The sequence below is a fragment of the Thermobia domestica genome, chromosome 8, assembly GCF_964235325.1.
Source record: "Thermobia domestica chromosome 8, izTheDome1.hap1.1, whole genome shotgun sequence".
Lineage (NCBI taxonomy): Eukaryota > Metazoa > Arthropoda > Insecta > Zygentoma > Lepismatidae > Thermobia > Thermobia domestica.
The window spans coordinates 21,826,260-21,849,349 of NC_137461.1; the positions used below are offsets into that span (position 1 = coordinate 21,826,260).

The following is a 23,090-nucleotide window of genomic DNA, read 5'->3' on the forward strand; positions in this document are numbered from 1 at the left end:
CACAAAAGAGACTCGTATTGTATGTACTACATTTAGTTTGGGGTTCTAAAATTGAAGTTTAAAATATACACATATTTTTATCATTCTGATAACTTTTTTTAAAAAAAAAAAAAAATACATTGTGTTTTTATCGTAATGTGTGTCCTACTTTTCTAAGAGGGAATAAAAACTATGTTAGTATCTTAGAAATAAATGAGCTACCTCCTGACTAATTGTTGGCGTACGCTCCTTCGGGTAGGGAGACCCAGATTCGATTCCCTGTGGGAGCTTATATGGTTCGGATCTAAGGTTTGCACCCAGAGCCGACTCTATCATATGTGCAACACGTGCATTTGCGCAGGGCAGCAAGATTAAAGGAGTGGGAAAATCTCTGTTAACTAAATTATTTAAAACAAATATTTCTTGTTGAAACAGACTTCATGATGACGGTAGTTAAATTTACTAAGCTGACCTTCTATTTGATTATCAATGAAGGTGGAAACTTTTTTTTTTTTTAATTGAGGAAGGAAAATCAAGAAAAAAAGCTAAAAGAGCTAGTTGCACTGGAATTGTAAACTGATATATTGAGATTGAAGCTGGATATTGAATCTATATATAAAGAAATGACTACCATCTTTCCTCTGCAGATGTGTTTGCTGTCTCTTTCACTAACATAATAGATTATTATCAAAAAAAAAAAAAAACAATGGAATTGTATATGTTGTGTTTATGTCTTTCTGAGTGCGGGTGATTTTTCCCTTCCGTTTGTTGTTCTTGATGAGTTTAAAATCGTGGTTTTTAAAGTTTGTTCTTTCCGGAGTAAGGAAGGGGGTGGCAAATTATATCATTACATTGGGGGGGGGGATTGCCTAGGACCGGCCCTGTTGGCGTCTTTTCAAAACAAATGTCGAGACTATTCATGTTTTTTTGTAACTTTTTCCAAACAAAATGTAGAAGCACTTCATGCAACTATTGGGTAGGAATGTGTCAGCGTTTATTTTTTACATAGTAAGATAACGTAAGTCTTTCTATAGTGAAGAACGAATCATATATAGTATAGTGGGTCATTGAGTCTTCTCGGTGCTATGCTAAATGTTGCAAGAATTGTGCGGCGTTGCCAGATTTTGTTGACGTTCACTGGTACCAGATAAAGAAAGTAACCAGGGATTTCTACTTGGATACTTACTGGAGAAACATTGGTTTAAGTTTTCATTGTCAATGTTTAAAATTCGTTGCGAAAATTATTTCGATAAAAACAAATATTGTGGTGTATATATAAGGTCTTAAATTAGCTAAGCGCCAAATTCATATTCCTAGTCATCATGGAAACCTGATGGTTAGGATTTTTTGGGGCTGTATGTGTATATATAGTGCAATATGTTTGTGGTGGCTACGCCACTGACCAGGAGTCCACAAAATGAAGAATTGAGTTGATTTTGAGTTTAACGTATCTTTCAGCAGCGATAATATACTATGAGACGGGACCTACTGATTAACGTTGAATCCGAACCATATGAGCTCCGATCGGGAATCCAACCCGGGCCTCTCACGCCAAAGACGTGTGCGCCAACCACTTAGTCATAAAGGAGCTTCCACAAAATGAAGAGGCCTACCAGTGAACCTTGCAATTTTATTATTATTATTATTATTATTATTATTATTATTATTATTATTATTATTATTATTATTATTATTATTATTATTATTATTATTATTAACATTAAAGCGTTCTTAAGACACTCACGTCCTTTCATTCAGTTCTGCATAAGTTTCATTTTCCTGATAATTTCTGCCACAACTGCCAGTACAAAACGCTCATTTTCCAAGCAATAAAAATAATTAAGAAAGCTGCTTGAAAAGCATTGTAACTAAAGAAAAATAGAAGAATTAGTACTGTCTTTTTCTTTCGAGAAGTTCTTCGTTAGGAAGCTGGAATACAAAGAAGTAATAGTTCAGTTATTGTAAAATTTATAAGAATGTTAGTCTAATGTCAGTTGTAGCAGAAAGAAGGTGACCACAATAAACATTTGCCAGAGGCCTACATGCATAACTTCTCTGCTAATTATTTAATTAATTCTGATATAAGCAAAAAGTAAGTACATTACTATGAATACTACAAACGTGTCCCAGTTTTTTAGTCAGAAACTCTGGGGCCCCACAGTGACGAAACTAAGGGGGGCAAACGCCGGGTGCCAGATTGGAGGGCGCAAAACTGGGCAAATATTTATTTTCACTATAAGGCAAGGAAAATAGTTTTAGCAAACTAAAGATCATAAAGGATACCTTAGAAACTTAACAGGATAATAGCGAGTCACCAACCTTAGGATCATATCTATAGAGCATAAGTTAGCATCAAAGATATCTTTCGTGGACATTGTAAAAACCTTTGCAACCAAAAGAACCCGCAAAGTTAAATTTAAGTTCAAACTTTTTGTGTTTTCATTTAACTTACATCGATTTAAGAGATTTGCAAAAGGTTCAAATATAACACTCAAAACAACAGGTTGACTGTTTGTCATAATTAAATATTCTATTCTAGAGAAACAAACTGTTAATTCACTCTACACGTATGCACATCCCGATATAATTCCAAAAACATCGTGATTTGCAGTTATTATGATGAGGCTATAAGAATATGTCAAGCATGCTAGTCTCAGATTATGGTAATCAAATACTAATTAGTTTGGTGTTTTATCTTGTGTTAAAAATTAAAGTATACTGCAATTTTGAAATCAAACTTTACCACTTGGAGAAAAAATAGAATAGAATTATGGGTAATGCCAATATCAGGTGTAGTCAGGGAGCGTTTTCCTTTAGTTAGTCAAGGGGTGAGGCGAGTTCTTGCCTCGGGTAACAAGTAGCCTATTTGCGTGGTTGGGCGTCCAAAACATTAGACTATTTTACGCTTCGGAATTCAGAGATGAGTGCGCGTCTGGAGAAATGTGGTAAATTCCCAAATCTTTGCGTACATAGAAAGGTCAATCTTCGCAAGCAGTCTTCCTTTCACTGTTGACATTCTAATGAAAACTAATTAGGTTTTATTAAAGCAACATAAAAATGAAAACTTGAAAAATCGAAAATTCGCACGGCAAATCTATCCTACAATACCCTACGAAAGTAGCAGTGTTTCGACATGTTGTTTAATTATCTAGTAGAACTATTATTCTCCTGAAAAATAGTAGAAACACATTTTAAATACAAAAGCGAACTATTATTCAAAAATATCTTATAAATTTCTGCTATCGTACTGTATGAGTATTTATTTCTTAAAAGTATATTTCCTCTGATTTGTAATTGCATAATAGGCATTTAAATTACTACGCAAGTTGATGCTCGTTTGTGAGCAAAAATGTTTCCCTGACGCATTTGCGGAAGAATATAATGTGAGGCCTGTGGCAGGGCACTATTTTCAGTGTTGGCGGGCGCGGCCATCTTAGTTGTTCCTGTAGTTGTGAGTTTGTATAGTGGGTGTGAAATCTTAATTCATCCGTCATGTCAGAAAGAGAGGACAATGTATATAAGGCGAAATTGGCCGAACAGGCAGAGAGATACGACGGTAGGTGATTTTAGTGTAACAAAATCGTCTTTGTGATGGAATATTTTTGCTTCTAAAGAAGCCGATATTTGTCGAGTGATTGACGTCGGAACAGATGTAAGAATAGGAAAGTGACAGCATAAGACATTTGGAACCTCCGAGGAGAAGGCTCTTACGTGTCCTACATGAAGTGGGTATTAATTGCTACCCACTAATTTGAAAAACCATGAAGTTAAAGAATTTTGCCTTCCCGTAAAATTGCCCCGGCAGAGTTCAAGTATATAGGGTGGGTCTTCATTGACCAGAATTCGTGTATTATCTGAAGTATGTTGTGGTTTGGAAATCAGATGTGTAATTGATAAAATAATTACCAAAATTTAATATTTTCGATTGGTATGTATCAACTTGAAGATAAGAGAGTAAAAGTAATCAATATTCTTGAAGATTTACTTGTCCATGAATGGCTACGGAATTTGATGATTACTTATTGAAATGTTGAACTTGGGTGTTGAAATAATTGGGGAATTTCGAGAGTACATTCGTAGCCTCATATTAGTCCGTCGTCCCAGTGTCGACATGGCGAAAATCCCCCTTCCCCCATACGTCTTGATTGTTACTAATAATTACATGCAGCAATTAAGTGCATACCGGCAACATATTATTCACATTGAACGCTGTTCACTTAACAATAACATAATCCCGTTTCATTCCTTGTTCCGGATTGCATTGTTCGGTTTCGTGTGTTGTTCGGCATTGAATTATTGACAGTTAATGTTCATGGCTATAGTGGGATCGGCTTGCCCTGCTTATGGTGTGCCCTTGTACTGTAACTAAACTCAGCTATAAAACTTAACGTGTTAATAACTCAATAAAATTGGTACAGTTAGGACTGTTTTGAGAGTCTGTTTTCATATAACGAAATATTTTTCTAACTGGAGGGGTTGAGCATTTGTTCTAGATTCACGATTCCTTCAAGAGATGTTCATATTCAAGTGTGAATATAGACGGTATGTGTGATTGAGTCGGGTAGGTACATGTGTGTGTGAGTGGGAAGTCGGAACGGAAAGAATACCAAGATTATTTTTAGGAATTACAACAGAGATGGCTGAAATGTTGACTGCTTATAGCATTTTGGGTAAATATAACCAGTTGTATATTAATATTGAATAACATTGAGAAATTGAAGCCAACTGGTATCTTTTATGCAGGATACAAGATAATCGAAGTTGGAATTGAATAAAAAGTTTGTTTTGATCGAGCACCGAGTTTAGCCTTCCACCATTTGTTACCGGAAAGTTTCAAGTGCAAGGAGGCTTCGAACGGGAGTTGATTCTATTCCTTTCCTATAAGTGCGTACGATTCCGTTTGTAAACAACATTGAACTAATCTAGTTTGGAACAGTACTATCAGCCTTTATGTAGTATTTTAGTGTAGATTAACAGGGTTAAAATAATTGGTAGTTGCCCAATTCATGTGTGATATATCTTTCATGTTACTGAAATTTAATGGTCTGTAAATTCGATTTTAGTACAACATAGTGACCTTCATGAACTATGAACATCTGTCATTGCGAAATGAACTCTACTAGGTAGTACAATGTGATCCTTAAGGGTAGAACGGTAGACCTCATTCTTGGTGCATATTCACTTTAGGAGAGGTTAGCCGTTATGGATATGATACAGCATCCGGACGTATGCCTTAAAACTGCAATGCAAAGTGCACAAACCAACCTGTGGTAGTTGATACTAAAAGGCACAAATTCTATGTAACCGAGTCATGGGCGGGGCAGATGTGCCCGCGCGGAGCTGCGTTCGTGGGGAGAAGGCGCGTCAGCGATGGTGCATGTAAGTTATGGATGTCGCAAAATAGAAAATAAACGCTATTTTAAGAGGACTTCAAATATGCACGCCATTTCAAGTCACGCTTGTTGGATACTGTCATTGTTGTCAATTCCTAACTTCGTGCCTTAATTGTTTACCTTCTTAAAGCAAACGTTTTTTGTTCTTCTATCTTCCTGCAGTATTAATGCTTAAGTAACAAGCAATATTCACGTATTTCATTTTTTCTTATAGTCCACTCTTCCTCAGTTGAAATAATACATTTCTTCCGAAAATTTTAGAAATTTATGTTGTACTAAAACAGAACGGTGCAGTTCTTTGAAGCTGTCTTTCTCATACTGATATAAGTTTAGTTTACGTACAATATTTGCCTACTGATCCGTTCCTTTGAGCAGTTTCTTTACCCCAGGAAAAGTATATTTCTGATTTTTACATTGGAAATACTACAGAAAGTTAGATAACTTAGTTTTAATGCACTTAAAGTTTGATGTTTTTTAATGTAGACAGTATGGTCTTCATACTCTTCTAATATTTCTGTACTACTTGAATGTACGCTATTTACAGAGCGCAGTTCTGATATGAGCGTGAATCTCCTTTCCACTTTTCATTATACAATGTGCAAGTCCCTTTACGAACACAAGTAAAGGATAGGAATACTCGCGAAGGGAGTGAACTGCTATAGACAAACATATAAATGTAGTGCTTTAATATATAGAACGTTGGGGTGAATTTGTGGTAAACTAGGATAAGTTATAAATGATATCAAATGCAGATCTTTTTTTTTTTCTTTCTTATAATTCGATATTCAAGTACACCTCATTGTGGGTCCACAAGCCTTCGACATTGCCAGTTTATAATAGGTTTTGTCATTCAGAGTAAAGCAAAGCACCTGAAATGTGCATCAATCCGCTATACGTAGCTCCTCTACTGGTTACCGTTCACAAGGGTATCAGCCCTAACGTCCTAGTGGCAGTATTATACTATTAGGGTCAAAACGACCTCTAAAATATGGCATGGAAAAGTAAAGACAGGTTTTTTGAAAAATTGAATGAGAACTGACAAATCTATACAAAACTTGGGATCGACCAGGGAAAACGGCACTAACACTTGTTTTTTTCGGGATTGCCTTGTCGGGAAGGTTCTAGATTACTGGTATACCCCATGTAGGTTAGTAGCTGGGTAGGTTTCTTTCTGTACTAAGGTTTATACATTTAACTTACACAGTATTGCCGAGCGAGCGTTAGCGAGTGAAGGCGGGTTAGGGCCCCGCAGGGCACGTTTTCCGTCTTTATTACTGCTCAATGGGAAGGGGGACCAGTAATCTAGAACCTTGCCTTCATTGTCGAAAGGATTGGTCACAAACATTCACACTTTTCTTCAGACACACAAACTTAGCATTTTAATATATAGATAGTTTGGAATAAGGTCAATGATTCTCAATGTAGAACATTTTTCTCAGGTCGGCAGTATTTCCTTTTGCTTCAGTGGCTTTATTATTTTAGATAGAATTTTGGGCAGTAATTTCAGTGATCTTCAGATACACTTCGTTCGTTATTTGTTACTACTGTTTATTCTTCCAAAACCTTTTAGTACTTACCTGGGGTCCGTTTTGCGGATTGCTGACCACCACTTTTATCTTGTCATATGCACTTGATACACACATTGCGCCATACATTTCTTCACACAGTCAATCCATTTTTTCTTCGGTCCGCCGTGCGCACTTTTCCCATTCGGTCTACCCGGTGGGACATATTCCAAAGATCTTACGTGTCCAAAGCATCGAATTCTATTTACTTACCTTTACTGTTCCACGAATGACTAATTCCTGATTTTCTTCGCAACACTCCAAATATCCACCACAACATGGGGCTGCGGTGGCTCAATGGTAAAGGGTTTATCTCTTATGCATTCTAGCTCACACCAAGTGCCGTGTACTAGCTGATGCCGTGTACTGTTTTTTTTTAGGGTTCTGCCCCTTTCTCTATTCCACCATTTCATTAATTCTAGTCATCGTCGTCTCGTTAGCCTACACGGCTGTCGGGGGTTTCATTTTTCCACCGGAACACCATCGTTCAACCAACTTGCAACTTATGTTCCTTCTTGTTCGTCAAGCATTCCATATACTGTGGGAGGTCTCACACTGTTGTGTAAATTGTTTCTTTAAGGCGTATTAGTACGGTCACGCAAGGCTACTGCCGCTAATCCATTTTGTTCAGCTGATCCTAATTCTGCCGTTTACATTTTCCTATAGTATTGATGTCGAGTATGTCAATTTTTTCGTCCAGCCGTAATTCTGTATTCCTGGTTTCGTTTTTGCTGAATATGTGATATAGATACATGCCCTGCCGTTATTTTACTGCTGTTTTAGATTTATATTACTGTACGTTTTTGATTTGTGAAGATTATTTAATTTTATAAAGTTTTTAAATGGTAAATCACTTCTAAGCCTTTCTCCCAGTTGGCTTTTCGGGTCCCTGTCCTCCACCTATTTTTATCTTGTGCCATATCCGCTGTAACACCACACTGCACCATACTGTTCTTAATTCAATCTCCCCACTTCTGTGGCCTGACTTGGATTCGTATCCCACTCACTGTAGCATCTTCTCGGTGAGCTATGTATTCCAAAGTAGTTCTTAACGTGCCCGGGCTGTCATATTTTCTTGCAGTTTTTCTACTAAGAACGTACGGACTGTAGTGGGCTCATTGAGAAATTACAATGGTCACATGTAGAGATTTTTTTTTTTCTGTCCACGTCATACTAAAGTCAGGCCCTGATAGTTTGGCGCACTAAAACCTTGGAACCCGTCCGTTACAATATTGCTAGTTGATAGATAAAAATGTATCTTGAGGCGGTGCAGTAACTATTTATTATCCATGGATTTAGTTTATACTGGTTTAAAACATTGTGTTCACAAGCTTAGTTTCCAGTTCTAACAGGTGATTTCACATGTTAATGGACAGGTTAAGCATGCCGTTTTTCAGTCAGTATTTGTTGTTCATTTGTTTTTTGCTAAGTTCCAAAATCGTGAGCTGCAAATGATTACAATGGCTACAAATGATTGTTTTATATTGACTTATAATTAGAGAGAGAACTCAAGTTCCTAAAAGAAGCTTTACAAAGCAAATAGAACAATGCTAAGTGAGGGAGGGCTATTTATTTACATGAAAATGATACCTACACCAGCTTAAAAAAAAAAAAAAAAAAAGCAAGGTAGCAGACGTATTATGTGGAACCGAAAATCTGAGTTTAGATCCTTGCACTTACATTGAGAGCGAAAATTACGAATTCGCTTCTCATCCATTTCCCACAAAGCGGTACAGTGCATTATATATTATTCCATCCTCTGCGTGTGATGATGGATATAGATAAGGTCCTCAGTTTGAAGATCACTTAATGATGCGATAGGATGCATATCAAATATTATGTTAATAATGTTTATACCCACTTAACACCTTTGGCAATATTCACCGTAGACATTTCAGCGGTTAGCAGTTCTTCCATGACTTATACAAGCTATTATATGATGCGTGAAGAATTACATTACCGGTAACATTGCTGTACTGTAGAATACATTTGTATATAAAGCTATCTTATTTAGATTTACGTCGTTACTTTTAAAAGAACACACTGAAGGGTTATTCACGTGATAGTCCTAGTTTTCTTTTCTCCATTTGTGTCGCCTCCTTTTAACTGGGATCATGAGCAGTGATGAGAGTTAGCATACATCCGAGGTGACAAGGAAAATAGATTTAAAAAGTTCATTCTGCAGTGCAGGAATGTTCCCGGTAATGTAGTTTCTTCCAGTAAGATAAAATTGCATGTAAAAGACATGCAGATGAGAGCACCAAAGATGGTCGCTGAAAAAGTACATCAATGATTAAAACGGATGCATAAGTCAGCAGGAAGGTTATTGATATCCATACTTTTTAAATGGTGGTATAACAACTGTTCTTAGTTTTATATTTAAAAGTACTCCCTTTGCTAATACAGAGTTGACTAGCAAACAGCGGAAGAAAGATGAGCCTATGGTGTTTTCTTTTTCTTATTTTGGAATGTGAATCCTGCAAATAATCATTATAAACAAAATATTTGAGAACGCAGACCAGGAACAACAATAAGCCTAATTCAGTAAATCTAGTTGAATTAGTCTAACAGGCTTGATAATATTTGTTGGTTGGATTGGAAGGATGCTATTCAGCCAGCGAACACATGCTACCTAAAGCTTAGTTTTCTGAGATGTAATTTGTTTTTAAGGACATAGCTACCCTTTTTTTTTTCTCTCTTTGAAAAGTCCAATGTGGTCGGTAAATGGTGTGAAACGTAACAGAAGTAAGTATTCTTTGACCAATTGAGATCTGTTTTTGAAGCCGCAGTACTAACCCTACGTACATCAAGGGGTTACGCGTAACACCGCACACCAAGGACGGGTTAAAGATTGTCCATCAGATAAACCATTTTCTGTCCCAGGAATTGTAACATTCTTTATTTTGTGCTATCAGTTGTCTTAGTTTATAGTTAGTACAAGATAGAGAAGAATATATTCTCTGGAACAGAAAATAATCATTTACGTAGTGAACATTGTGAAACCTTCCTTGTTGTACAGTGTTACACGTAACCCCTTGGTGTACGTAGGATTTCTACTTTTAATATCATCACTCTGAAATCAGTTTCTCTTCCGTTTAGGGTACGACGCATGCACATTATGGTAACACGTTACACCAAGGGAGGGTACTTCATGTCCACCACGAAAACTTTTTAAAATTTTGGGTTATTTTCTAGAAATTAAAAGTACTGAATGACAGAAAATAGTTTATATTGTTTTTGACACACAACATGAGTTACGACATGATACTAAAGAAACATCATAAAAATTCTTATCGTAGTGAAAGTGTGGATAATTTTTAACCCACCTTGGTGTACGTAGGATTAAAATACTGTTTAGACTACTAAGGTATTTCAGATTGACAACCTTCTTTTAATCTCAAAACTAACCGCCTGAATTTGCGTTCAACAATGTAGTTGTGACGCTTTCAGTTAATTAACCGCTTAAAGAAAAAATAGCAATTTCCAGATTGCCTAAAGAATAAAAATACTTATCCTGATTTTAGAAACTTTTACAAGTATACACTACATATACTAACGGTTAACATGACGATATTCATATTCCATGTGTTTCTCCCTTATCCTTGTTTTAGTGATTCTTTTTTCTTTCGAAAATTTGGCAGAAATCCAGCTTCGGTCAGTAACCCGGAAACTAAAGGTCTATTAGAAAAATATTCGGTCTACGGTTCGAACTGCTCTTGCTTGTCAGTTAATTCAAAGGAACTGTAGTTTATTTCTTCAATAGATGTGCAGTTTTTATATAAAGGATGCCGCCTTCTACGTGTGGAGATTAGTGCCATAAATAAGTCATCTTCCGCGGGAACTTGTGGAAAACACCCCGATAACTAAATGGGCAGCCAGAACCCTCATTTCCAGCATTTGACAGCCGCTTGTCAAGTCCACGTGGGCACTTAGTTACCACAGTTCCAAACGCTGTCCTTTCAGTCAGTGATTAGAAGATTGCTGTTCAACATATATAGTTCCTTATATATGCAGGGTGTTTCAAAACAACTTTTGGGAGGTGATTCCTGACAAGACGAAAAGTATAGACCAACCCGGGTGCACAAATAGTTTCTTTCGGAGTTATAGGCTGCCGTGAATTTTACTTCGGTGACGATTCATGATCACCCAGTCCAACTTGAGAGATCCACCTTCCTACGTCTTTTGTGGTGAATTACTCCCTGTTCATTATCTTGCTCCTGAGCGTTGCTTAATGATGATGATCATGATTCTAAAAGTTTTCTCGTTCCTGCAATGTACCCATGTCTTGACTACGTTGAGAGAGCTTTTCCCATTTTGATTAATTTCTGATTTTATCCACTGCTTATCTTTGTTGTCATGTTGGTTTTCTTCTTGCCATGGCATTTTCTTTCTTTTCTCCTGCCGTCACATCCACATTACTCATTAAGGGAGGCCCCACATGTTTACCTATTGCCGAGCTATCCCGGCAGAGGAGATTAACATGTCTTTGTGTTTTAACCAGTCCTTCTGTTTGTGTGTTGCGTTTACACGTTCTTAAATGCTATTTTATCTCCTAAATGGAATTCATTTTTATTATAATAAAGAGACTGTTCTTTGAATGTATCATTTGTCTGGGATATTCTTTTTTGTTTTTAATGTGTTATAGATAAGTGCAAAAGACCTAGCTGTCGACGCGCTAGACACACCTTTTCAATCAATCAATCCAACTTGAGGGGTACTGGCGATGAATTTTGTCCCGAAAGAGACATGAACTTAAAGAGTTCGCGGTAAATCCAATTTCAGTATACTTTCTCTTGCTCTTTCCTAATATTTTATTCCATTTTGGCTTCAGCAGGGAATTCGCAAGTGAACAAAACACGGTTAACTTGTACAGCGGGGGACACTTCTAAATGGTACACCTTAGCCGTAAATCTCCATATGGCTGTACCATTTAGAAGTGTCCCCCGCTGTACCTGTTTGTACCAAGTTCACTCAGCACTGAAGGTATGAAGAGTAACGCTAATATACGATAACTCATTGTTCCCTGACACTCTTGTCGATCAATTGCTGCGTGAAGTCCTGGCACTAGCAAACCTTAAGCTTCTCGGCTTCGATTTTAGTATTTCGTTGCACGGTGGTAGGGTGTGGAAGAACTACTACAAACAAATGTTCATAAGACGCTCCTAGTCGCAGTAAAGTCCGACAGAAATGAGTTAATTCCTTCGCCAGCAAGTTGAAAGGACGAAGGTCAGTGCAACACATTTTTACAGCAGCTTGGGTGACTTCTGTTTTACATGGCTGGAACTTTGAGTTAGGTGTTGCGAAATCGGTGATTAATGTGGTAATGGTTTACAGATTACAATGTGAAGAATTAAAGGGGGAGGGCACGTTTTTGGTGAATACGGGAATACCTTCTGACAAATATTACATTGTGTGAAACCTACCTAGTTGGATGTGTCTTTCTCAGTAATTATTATTTTCCCCGCCCTTCACGTCACTCCCGGATTCTTTCCTAATTGCAATACAGTGCCCACTTAGTAATTTCCGAATTCCAACAGTACTTTTCATTTTTATGTAATCTTAAAACATTCACTGAAGAATCTCTACCACAAAACTTTGCACACAGAATGTCATCTACACTGAATCATGAGGGTCTCAATAATTTTCTTGTCATTGAATTACCGTACTGAACAAGGAGGATACAAAACACGTGCGATTCAGAGAAAGATTGAGCGGAGACTGTACCATATATCAGCAGATTTCGTGGAAAGCCAGAGCGTTCCTAATGATTTAGTATTGAATAATCAGGCTGCTTAAGACAAAGAATAGAATAATCCGTACAAAATCGTAGCGAATGAAAGGTCAAAACCAGCTGAAAAACAAGTGTTTCTTGGTCTAAGCAGGATGTCAGGATAGATAAATATACCGTAGGCGTAGAGTATAAATAGCAATCAGAGGGGGCCACCGAGGACAGCAGTCAATGAGTAAACACAATTTTTAGTATTTAAAGTAGTCACATACACAGCAACATGATTTAGTACTTCCTTAGATCCAGTGGTTGGACCCCCGTTGGATTGACCATATTCTGGTATTGACACGGATCTCACAACTTCAATACGTGTGTTGTATTTTATTTATTGAAGGAAGGGCGCATGGTCTCTTCCGCGGATCGAGAAGGCCTCTAAATATAGAGGTTAGCTGCAAATATAGTTAAGCAGTCGTGGATAGCCAGACAAGAGATGGTCCTCCAGGTTGGGAAGTTTGGCGTGAGGCTAACCTCGTCCTGTAAAGAAAAAAGGCACTTGTTCTGAAACATGCCCAGAAGCCTCGGACCTGGACTGATAACTTGGCACGTCCTAAGCGAAGTAAAATGGACATGAGGTTTGAAACATGGAATATAAGAAATCTTTATAGGACAAGCGTGTTAAAATCCTGTACGAGTGGGTTAGAGAAATACAGGATGGACCTAGTAAGAGTCCAGGAAGATAGATGGGAAGAAAATGGAGCAGTGAAAGTCTGGAAATTTTACATTATTTTACGGGGAAGGAAATAGTCATCCACTAGGAACAGGATTTTCCGTTCACAAACTAATATTACCAGCAATAACGTAAGTAAAAGGCTAGTAGTCACCGCAAGAAACAAACATCATCACTAGAAAGTACTCTCGAAGAACATAGTCTTTATCTTCAGCCTAGGCACATTTCGAAAAGGATTTAAACCATAGGAAAGAAATTATGGATAGGTAATATTGCTTAAAAATTTTAAATATATGCTAAACAAAAATCTTGTCACTAGACATAGGCATATGTTAATAGTAATTCACTTGTTACTGTTGTTTACTGTTTTTCTTTTTTCATTACCTTCCACCATTCTAACAATACGCGACATAACGCGAAATTTTAAAAATACGTTTCCATTACTTTAAAAACTCTAGTTTTCCGCTGACGGAACGGTAGAACGTGGCATGAACTGTACATTTTGTGTGATTAGGACACGACTATAGGAAACATGTTGCCCGTTTGCTAACCCCATCGCAGCTGGATGGGGAGTTCCGAAGCGATGATTGATTGAAGTTTGTTGTAAATGCACTTACATATATGTGGCTTCTAACAAGTAATGACAATTGAAAGATTTTTTCCAAGTATGGACGAATGAAAAGTGACAAACGTACAACAGTGGAGGAGGAAAATGTGGAAACATGTTACAATGCAACTTGTGTCTGTGTTTTCAGAAGACAGCAAAGCTTTCCTACTCATGGTAAGTTGAGTTACTGATTTTCCTCAGTTTGATTTGGAAAAAGATAATTCTCTATAAATGAAATTGACATTGTCAAGTTAAATATTCAGTGTATTTTGTTTTTAGGTAATTAATGGTTTATTTTTATAGTGATCTATGAATAAAAGGAAAATTGTGAAAATGTCAGGGAATTCTTTTCCACAAGAGCTACAAAATACGAAACTTTATTTGGAAAATGCCACAAAACGCGAAATATGAAAAGCGAAACGCAAAATTTCTAAATTCTTAGTGTGAAAAACTCGTGCCCCTAGATATAGCATTAAAATAGCGGAAGAAAAATTGGGGCACGCGGAAGAAACCATGGTTCGACTAGGAATATACTAAACTAGCATGGGAGAGAAAACAAGCAAAATGATGTTGGCTACAAAATCCGAACCAAATAATTACGCGAAATTTCGTTCGCATTAGATGAAAATTTCCAAAACTTTTAGAACAGAGAAGCGCGGTTTTTGAAATTTAAATTCAATGAACTTAATACTGAAAACAAAAGTGTTCAGAACATTTATAAGGGCATCAACGAATTTAAGAAAGGCAATCAACTTCGCACTTACATGTTAAAGAAAGCCTCTTCAGTAGATGGAAAGATTTCTTGGGCGATTTACTTAAGTACCTATGAACTAATTTTCGTGGAGAAAGTGAAATGCAAACAGCATATTTCAGAGCTTAACCAAACAGAAGTGGAATCGCCATAAAGTAAAGAAACACAGTTCTCCGGGACTAGACGAAATTTCCGGCTGAGTTAATTTTAGTTTGAGAGGACAAGTTGTGAAACAAGATACAAACTTATTCTCCTTATCTGGAGCAAGGAATTACAAGAAGAATGGAAAGAATCACTCATAATTCCAATTCATAAGAAAGGCAACAAAACTGATTGTGATAATTATCGAGGCATTTCTCCTGTGAGCATCCTATAAAATCTCAAACATTCTATTAGCAAGATGACTCCATACGCAGATTTTTCTTCATTGGATGAGAAGGGAGGCATGTAAATCTAAATGCTTCTACTGTTCTATAATGATCAGGATTTTAATGGACGTTTCAATTGGGGAAGGGGGGGGGTGAGGAAGTGAAAAGATGCTAAAATAATATAAAACAAGTTAGTTCCGTTCAAGTGTGAAACTTCGGTAATTTCCAAATTATGTAAATTCAATACTCGAACTTGATGTGCACTCATGTCCAAAATGATTGTCGCATATCTATAACTGTCTTCTTGTAAGAATTTAATTTGATAATGATTTTGCAGGGTACTTTTAATACTGATACTATGTGTATAATCGGGAAATGTATATTTGTGGTAAATTTCATAGGAAAAGAATTATAAATACGAAAATTAGAATGGGTAAAACAAAATGTCGTTAAATGGACAAAGTTTTAATTTCGTTTTATTGTTATTTACTGCTCTTTTGAGATGTTGCCGATACATGTCTTTGCCCATTATACACATACTAACATAAGAAATACCGGGCGAATTCGTTATCAATTTATATTCCTACAAGAACGTATTTATAGACATGCGACAATAATTTTGGACATGAGTGTACATCTATAACTACTGGTTGCAACAAGTTCAAAGATAGAATCTGTTCTTCATACGTTGAATCCATATCAAAGATCCATTACTCACTATGCATTACTGTTTTTGTTCTATCGCGATAAAGGTTGAAACCAGAAATTGTTAATTTGAACCATTTCCAGATTGAATAAATAGTTAAGGAAGAATATAAAACTCTCTAATGGGAAGCTGAATTGATTGTAGAAGACAGTATCTCGATCTCTTACCGTTTTTGCTCTACGGAAATGAGTATCGAAACCGGAAGTAGTAGTAAATTTCAACTGCTACTTGTTTCGGTAGTGTTGCAGGTTGTGATGATATGTTCTCTTGACACCCTAAATCGATTGCAGAAAACAGCTTGTTTCTATCTATTAACATTTTTGTTCTATGGTGATAAGTGGACAATTTGAATCATTTTTGGTTTGAATAGAGTTAACGGAGAAGGTGAAATCTATTCTTGGAACACTGGTTTGATTGCAGAAAACCGCATCTCGACAGACGGAGTGATAAAGCCGTTCTTGTAAGACTTGGGACACTTGCATATAGCATAGTTTGGAAGTCTAAAAGGTCAGCAAATGTGCTAATTTCCTGAAGTAGTCTTTTATCTAATCGAAAACAACTTCGTAGAACCTACGTATCTATATATATATGGTGTTACTATGCAACAAATGTCAGGAGGTGATTCCTGAAATCGAAATAAGGAAAAAAGGTCTTATGAACATATAGCATATTGGCAAAGTTAGCGAGGGCCGAAGGCTGGTAACAAAGTTCAAAGCAGTAGATATCGAAAATCAATAAGCTTAGAGATGGCGATCTACGAAGTTGGTGCTTGTATTCAAGATGTGACAGTACAGGAGTGCGATCTTTCTATTGCTAGTGTTGAATGGGACGAATGACAGTGTTTAGGTAAAATATGGTAAGTTATCAAATCGCGGACAGGCTGACGTGCTGTTTATGTACGGTTGTGCAGATTTCAATGGGCGTGAAGCATCACGACTCTTTATCAGGAACGTTTTCTTAGCAGATGCCAACCATGATATAGGATTTTGCAGCAATTTATCGAGGCGTGTCTGGAACAGGAACTTTGGTATCTGCCCCCCTGACGCTGGTCGACCTCGTCGTATACGAGTACTAGGAAACTTAGCCTTGAAATGCATGTTAGTCTCGTGACTGAGTGACATGCGTTAGATGAGAATGCCTTGTACTCACTACCTGCAAATAGTACAGTGACTGATAAAAGCGGATTTCAAATCACATAAAGCATCCTGCCAGTATTTCATTCACTTCCATCTTTCCGTTTCAGGCATCATTATACTGTTCACTGACAAGGCTACGTTTGGTATCGTCAACATGCATAACACAATGTGGGAAGATGCACATCCCCGAAATACGGTGGTCACTCAACACCAATTTAGACTTAATGTATGGTGTGATATTGTCTACGATCAACTGATTGGCCCATAAGACTGAAGAGTACATTATTTGGCTTTTCTGCAGGATTCATTGTCCAAAATACTGAAAAAATGTTTCCCCAGCGATTCGTCGCAACATGTATTATCTGTCAGAAAAGTAAATGTACACCTGTTTTTCGAGTCTGGCATTCCTGCTCTCCATCCGTGGAGAGTATGAGAATTAAATCAATCAAATGTTTACTGAGGGGCAAAAAGAAAAGTTTAATCTGAATAAGACATTGCAGAGGGACACAAGCTGTGAATATGAATAGTGCATAGTTAAAATAAATAACGACACCGAAAGAGAAAGCCACAAACAGCTGTTAAATTTAGAAAAAAGAGTAAAAATTCTTGAAGTGGGAACATAAAACACAAACAAAACAAATACGCCGAAAACTAAATATTCACCATGCCATGATCTTGGTGTAGTGGTTAAGGTGCTGGCTTACAAATGCAAAGGTCGCCAGTTCGAATCTTCGGTAAGGACATTCTTAAATTTTTTTTGTTTATAATACATGCAGCTCATGAGAGATGGTAAAAGAGGTCGTATTTAGTCTTTCGTAGCAATTATTATTGGTAAGGTTTAGTACTGATAATACTTTTTGTCTTTGCGTATTGCTTTTATTCTTTTCTTCATTTCAAAAGAGAAAAATATCTGAACAAATGCCACCAAAATTCCTCATATTTTGAATGTAAACGCCATTTGCAATTAGTAAAGAATAAAAATTGAACGTTCCGATGTAGCTGCAAAAAGTAAAAAGAAAAACATGGAAGTAGACCATACTCATGGTTATTAAAAACACAATTTCTACATGCCTTACACCTCCCAACCACGTTTCTACGTTAGGAAGTAAGAGGTTTGTGTTTAGGTTAGGCTGGTCAATACGTTTTGCAAAGGGGCCCGGTTTAGCTCTGACGCACCACAGGTGCGAGAAGGGAGCAAAACACTTTTTCTCTCTCCCTCTGTGTGTCTGTTTATCTATCTATCTGTATATATATAACGCTATTTGTGAATGCCATAACCACCCTAATTTTCAGCGGATTGAGATGAAACTTGGCACAAACATTAATTGTTGAAATATCTTCAGTTCGTTAACCAGAATAATCAAACGAAAATGTTCAAAATGGCGGCCCTTTAAACTCTTAAAAACTTCGCCAAATTTCGCCCATAAATGGGTATTCAGAAAGTTTGAATAACTTTTCCTCTTTTACTGAAATATTTGTGTGCAGAGACTTATTGAAATATTGGACCCGATTAATCGCATAAAGAATGTTCACGCCCTTTTCGCTACGGTCAGGCTTTTTTTTTTTTTTTTTTTTGCAGGAGGGGGTTATTTTCGTATCGGAACAAGATGATTGCTAGTGATGATATGAAATTACAAATTGAAAGTGAAGTAGCTTGTGAAACGTGTTATTTGAAAGAATAATATAATAAACGTGCTTTCCTCTAACACAGAGAACTGTAAATCATGTAATTCGAGTTCGGGAACCTGAATGGCGAGGAGTGTTATTTGATTTGCTTTTTAGTAACACATTGCATTGCAAATAAAGGTAGGCAACATTAGTGGTAAGTAAAACAATAATAATAATAATAATAATAATAATAATAATAATAATAATAAAAATAATAGGTGTTGTTTGTGGCAAGGCAATATCTTCTTCCTCAATTCTTCTTCAAACGTAATAATTGTAACGCCATATCTCCCTTACAAACAAAATATTAGCAATTTATATCGAGAGAACGGGAAACTGTTGAGTGATGGGAGCAACGTTGGACAGTATGCACTCATAGTACTCAGAAAAATAAGCGATTTCAATGAAAAATGAACGAAGAGTCATTGCCGTGGGTAGTCATGGAGCCAAGCAGAGCCCTCTTTAGGCAAAATGTCGATAACTTATATCGAGAGAACAGGAGGTGATAGTGAGATGGGACCAATGTTGGACACCGTGGACCCATAAGGCGCATCGAAAAAATTAGGGGGGGGCGGGCACCAGCCAGCCTTACTTATTTCCACATAATAATATAAAATTATATTGTCGAAATACACACACGAGTTAGCTAGTAATATTTATTATTATTATTATTATTATTATTATTATTATTATTATTATTATCATCGACAGCGTCTTTTCATTACGTGTGCATGTTTGACATGAAGCCAAAGAGAAGATCCATCATTCGTAGAAATAATAAGAATAGCCAGTTACTTTAATTGTGAACGACGGCGAAAAATACGAGAAGAGTGACCTTAGCGAAAAGAAATAATACTTTCTCTCAATTGGATAAGAAATCAAGCCGAGATAGATTCGAACTCGCATGGGCGGTGCGAACAGCCAGTTCATTGTCCACTTTTTTTTATTTTTAAACTGACTCACCGAAGGTGTTTCAGTAACTGACTTATTGCTAATTTTACTTGCTTCACTCGTTTGACTTGCTTTTTCTAATAACTTATAACGACAGGGACACGAACACAGAAACATCGAGGACAGTTAAAAATCATAGATGCTCTCCCGCCGGGAATCGAACCCGGGACACCATACACCAAAGGCCCACGTGCTAGCCACTAGACCAGCGAGCAGGGCACTGCTCACTCTCTGTGTCGTTAGGGATTACGACCACTGTATTGCAAGCTATCACTTCTGTGGATTGTATACTATGATCACATGTTTCTTCTTTGCTGCAAGAGTTAAACCTACATTCTATGTAATACATGAGGTATTTAGACCTACATCATCTTCATATAATGTAATAAAAGTGTCATGCTGGGAATAAGAAAAAGAACATTCCTTGGACAAAACGGAAACTATTGGCAACAGAAATATTTACCTACGAGGCATGCGCAGTAGTATATTTCAGAATAGTTACTGTTTAGTTCAGTAAACGAAGAAAGGGGTATAAAAAAGCAAATATCGTCGGTAAAAGGGCAAAGTGGCGTATCTTGATTTTTATAATTTTACAGGAGAGCGATTTAAAATGTCTCGTTCAACGTTATATCTTGCTTTACATTTCAAAATACGCCATTTTTAGAACGTTCATACCTCTGTTAATATAAGGAATTCCGGTATGAAATTTATAGTTGATAGAGAAGGTTAAATGAGGATAGATGGTGGTCATAACTCAAAATCACGTTTTCAAGTTACGCCACTTCGCCCTTTCACCGACGATATGTCGAGTCAACGAGATCGACCAGAGTTGACAGAGGCGAAAGCAGATGTAGTAATACAACAACTTCGTTAAATTGATAATTGGTTCTTTATTCTGTAGTAGATCGTATCACAACTTTACGGGAGAGCAGAGAGAGATTTACTAACGCTGTCATATAGTAAGCTTTAGTAACACGATCATACAGACACAAATGGATGTAACTGTGAGTACTGCAACTTGCATTTAACGAAAGCCGTTTAGATTTTCAGTGGTTTGGATGGTTGTATAAGACACAAAAAGTTAAGGCACAATACAATTCTTCATACCTCAGCTTCCAGTAACTAGATACATGCAATTTCTGGATAGATACTGAAACTGCTGTCGGATTTTAATACATGACGTATTGCAGGATACAAAATGCTTTGCATTACTTGTTTGTTTGTAGACAGCTACTAGCTTAGTGTTCTGAAAAGTTGTGTATAAACTAGGGATAGCCAACTCCGGAATTATTACTTTCCGGACTCCCGAAGGTAAAACCGGACAAATTCTGGAATTCGGGAAATTCCGATTTTGGAATAATTCCGGAATTCGGAAAAATCCGGAATTTAGAAATTTCTGATTTCGTTTACATTCCGGAATTCGGAACAATCCGGATTTTTTCGAAATCCGGAGTTTTTCCCAATTCCGGAATTTTCTAAATTCCGGATTCTTCCCGAGTTCCGGAATTCTTCTGAATTATGGAGTTTAACTGAAATCCATAATTTTCCGAAATCCGGAAAGTGAAAGTTCCGCTTCCAAAAAATGAATTTATTTTGGTTAATATGAATCGTGGTGGAAATAAGTCTTTGACCAGGTAATGGCGACTCCTTTGAAAGAAATAGAGAGTATGAGAATTCAATCTGTCATATTTGTAGTTTCGTGTGGAGAAAATATAAACTTGTGAGCCAACGGTTTAAGGAAAACTCAAGTTATTAATGTAAACTTTTCGGACATCATAAAATAAATACAAAAGACATTTTGAATCGAAAAAATATAACATACAAGTTTGCAAGCGGAGACAAAGAAACCTAACGTAACCAGACTAAAGACGAATCGTTTACCGCGTAGCGATCAAGGTCAAGCTGTTTTCCAGGGCGAGTTTCGAGTTGAGTCGAGTTTGATAATGGCTCGCTCGCTCGTTCAGCTCATTTTAACTCTTTTTTAAATAATGACCTGATTAGACTGGAAAGCGAAAGCCATGAGAAATGTAAGCACTAATGTGGAATACTTTTTAGTGCTGCTCACGACAGGGGTGCGTCTCGTCTCGTAATTTTAGTGCATCTCGTGGGGCAATTTATGTGTATCTCGTCTCGTCTAGATAACGAGAAGACAAGGGTTTTTTTATTATTACGAGACAGCCTCAAATGTCGTAATCACCAATATAAGTATATACTGTTGTTCTTAAAATCAAGGCTGAGACCTGCACTGTCGAATTTTTGAGCCCAAGCAGAAGACCAACTCGGGTAGCTATATCAACCGGCTCTGCTCGTATCAACTGAGCGAACAGCTCGAGTTGGCTCGGTTGGGATGAGCCGATGACCCGAGTCGGCTCAGTTGGAACGAGCCATCGACTCAGCTCAATTGAGCCGATGGCTCGAGCTTTCTCGGTTGGGATGGGTCCCTACTCGGCTCATGTGAACCGGTTCAAGCCAGCTAAGTTAAAATTAGTCCATCGGCACGTTTCGATTCAGCTTAACTAAGCCGATGGCTCAAATCGGCTCGGTTGAGTGAGCTGTTGGCTCGGCTCACTTCTTGGTTCGGTTCGATAGTGAATGAGCTGTAAGCCGAGCCGCTCGAGCCGTTGAGAAGCCTAAACCCGGTCCCAGCTGTTTTGAACATGTTTGGCTGAAGCCTATAACTTTTAACAATTTTTGGCTCGAGCCCGAAAACTTGCCCCTTCGGAACTCAAACCCAGAACGTGACCGATGTCCTTCCCTCCTGAAGACTTCTCGACGACCGAGATCGACAATCAATTAGCTTTTACTATTCAGATACAAACCGTATATCTTTTAAAGATTATACACAGTTTTGATATAATAATAATAATAATAATAATAATAATAATAATAATAATAATAATAATAATAATAAAAGTTTTAAACTTGCCGTTGAAATTTGGCAAAACTTACTTAAAAGTAGAGATTTCGGGGAAAGGGTTCCGTATCTTCAAGACAGTGGCGTAGGGAAGGGGGGTCCGATAATGTACTTTGGTACTTTGATGTTTGTAATTTTTTATATATTTTTATGTTTATATATTTTTTGTTTGTAATTTTTCTATATGTGCCTATAACAGCACTTGCCCCCCCCCCCCCAAACACACATCCTGGCTACGCTACTGCTTCAAGACACACCTCTGCAACTACCAACATTTTAAACTACAACGTTTCATTGAAGTTTAATGTAGAAATTATTCTACTGTATGTTTTAAGGAAAATAACTATAATAAATATAACTGAATATCACGCAACAGTAAGGCATATAATAAACTAATTTTTAGGATATGCAGAGGTAAATATAAAAGCTTTGCTACAAAATACCTACACAGAGCATAATTCAATGAGCTCTGAAATATAATGTAACGAAATAGCCTATGAGATTCAGTCTACAGACCAATTGTTACTTAAAGAATGGACATACACTATTTCGAGAATCGAGACAAGAAGGGAAATGTTTACGATACTTTTCGTCTCG

The 23,090-nt window shown here is 37.1% G+C and overlaps 1 protein-coding gene across 1 annotated transcript in view; it reads left to right on the plus strand.

Annotated features, from left to right (window-relative positions):
• The first annotated feature begins 3,377 nt into the window (after positions 1 to 3,377).
• Positions 3,378 to 23,090, plus strand: part of 14-3-3epsilon (tyrosine 3-monooxygenase/tryptophan 5-monooxygenase activation protein epsilon) — an 86,453-nt gene continuing 66,740 nt past the window's right edge. Inside the window, exon 1 of the mRNA XM_081768242.1 lies at positions 3,378 to 3,535. Within this exon, the coding sequence (XP_081624368.1) occupies positions 3,472 to 3,535 (64 nt within the window). The 5' untranslated portion in view covers positions 3,378 to 3,471. The remainder of the gene's footprint in view (positions 3,536 to 23,090) is intronic.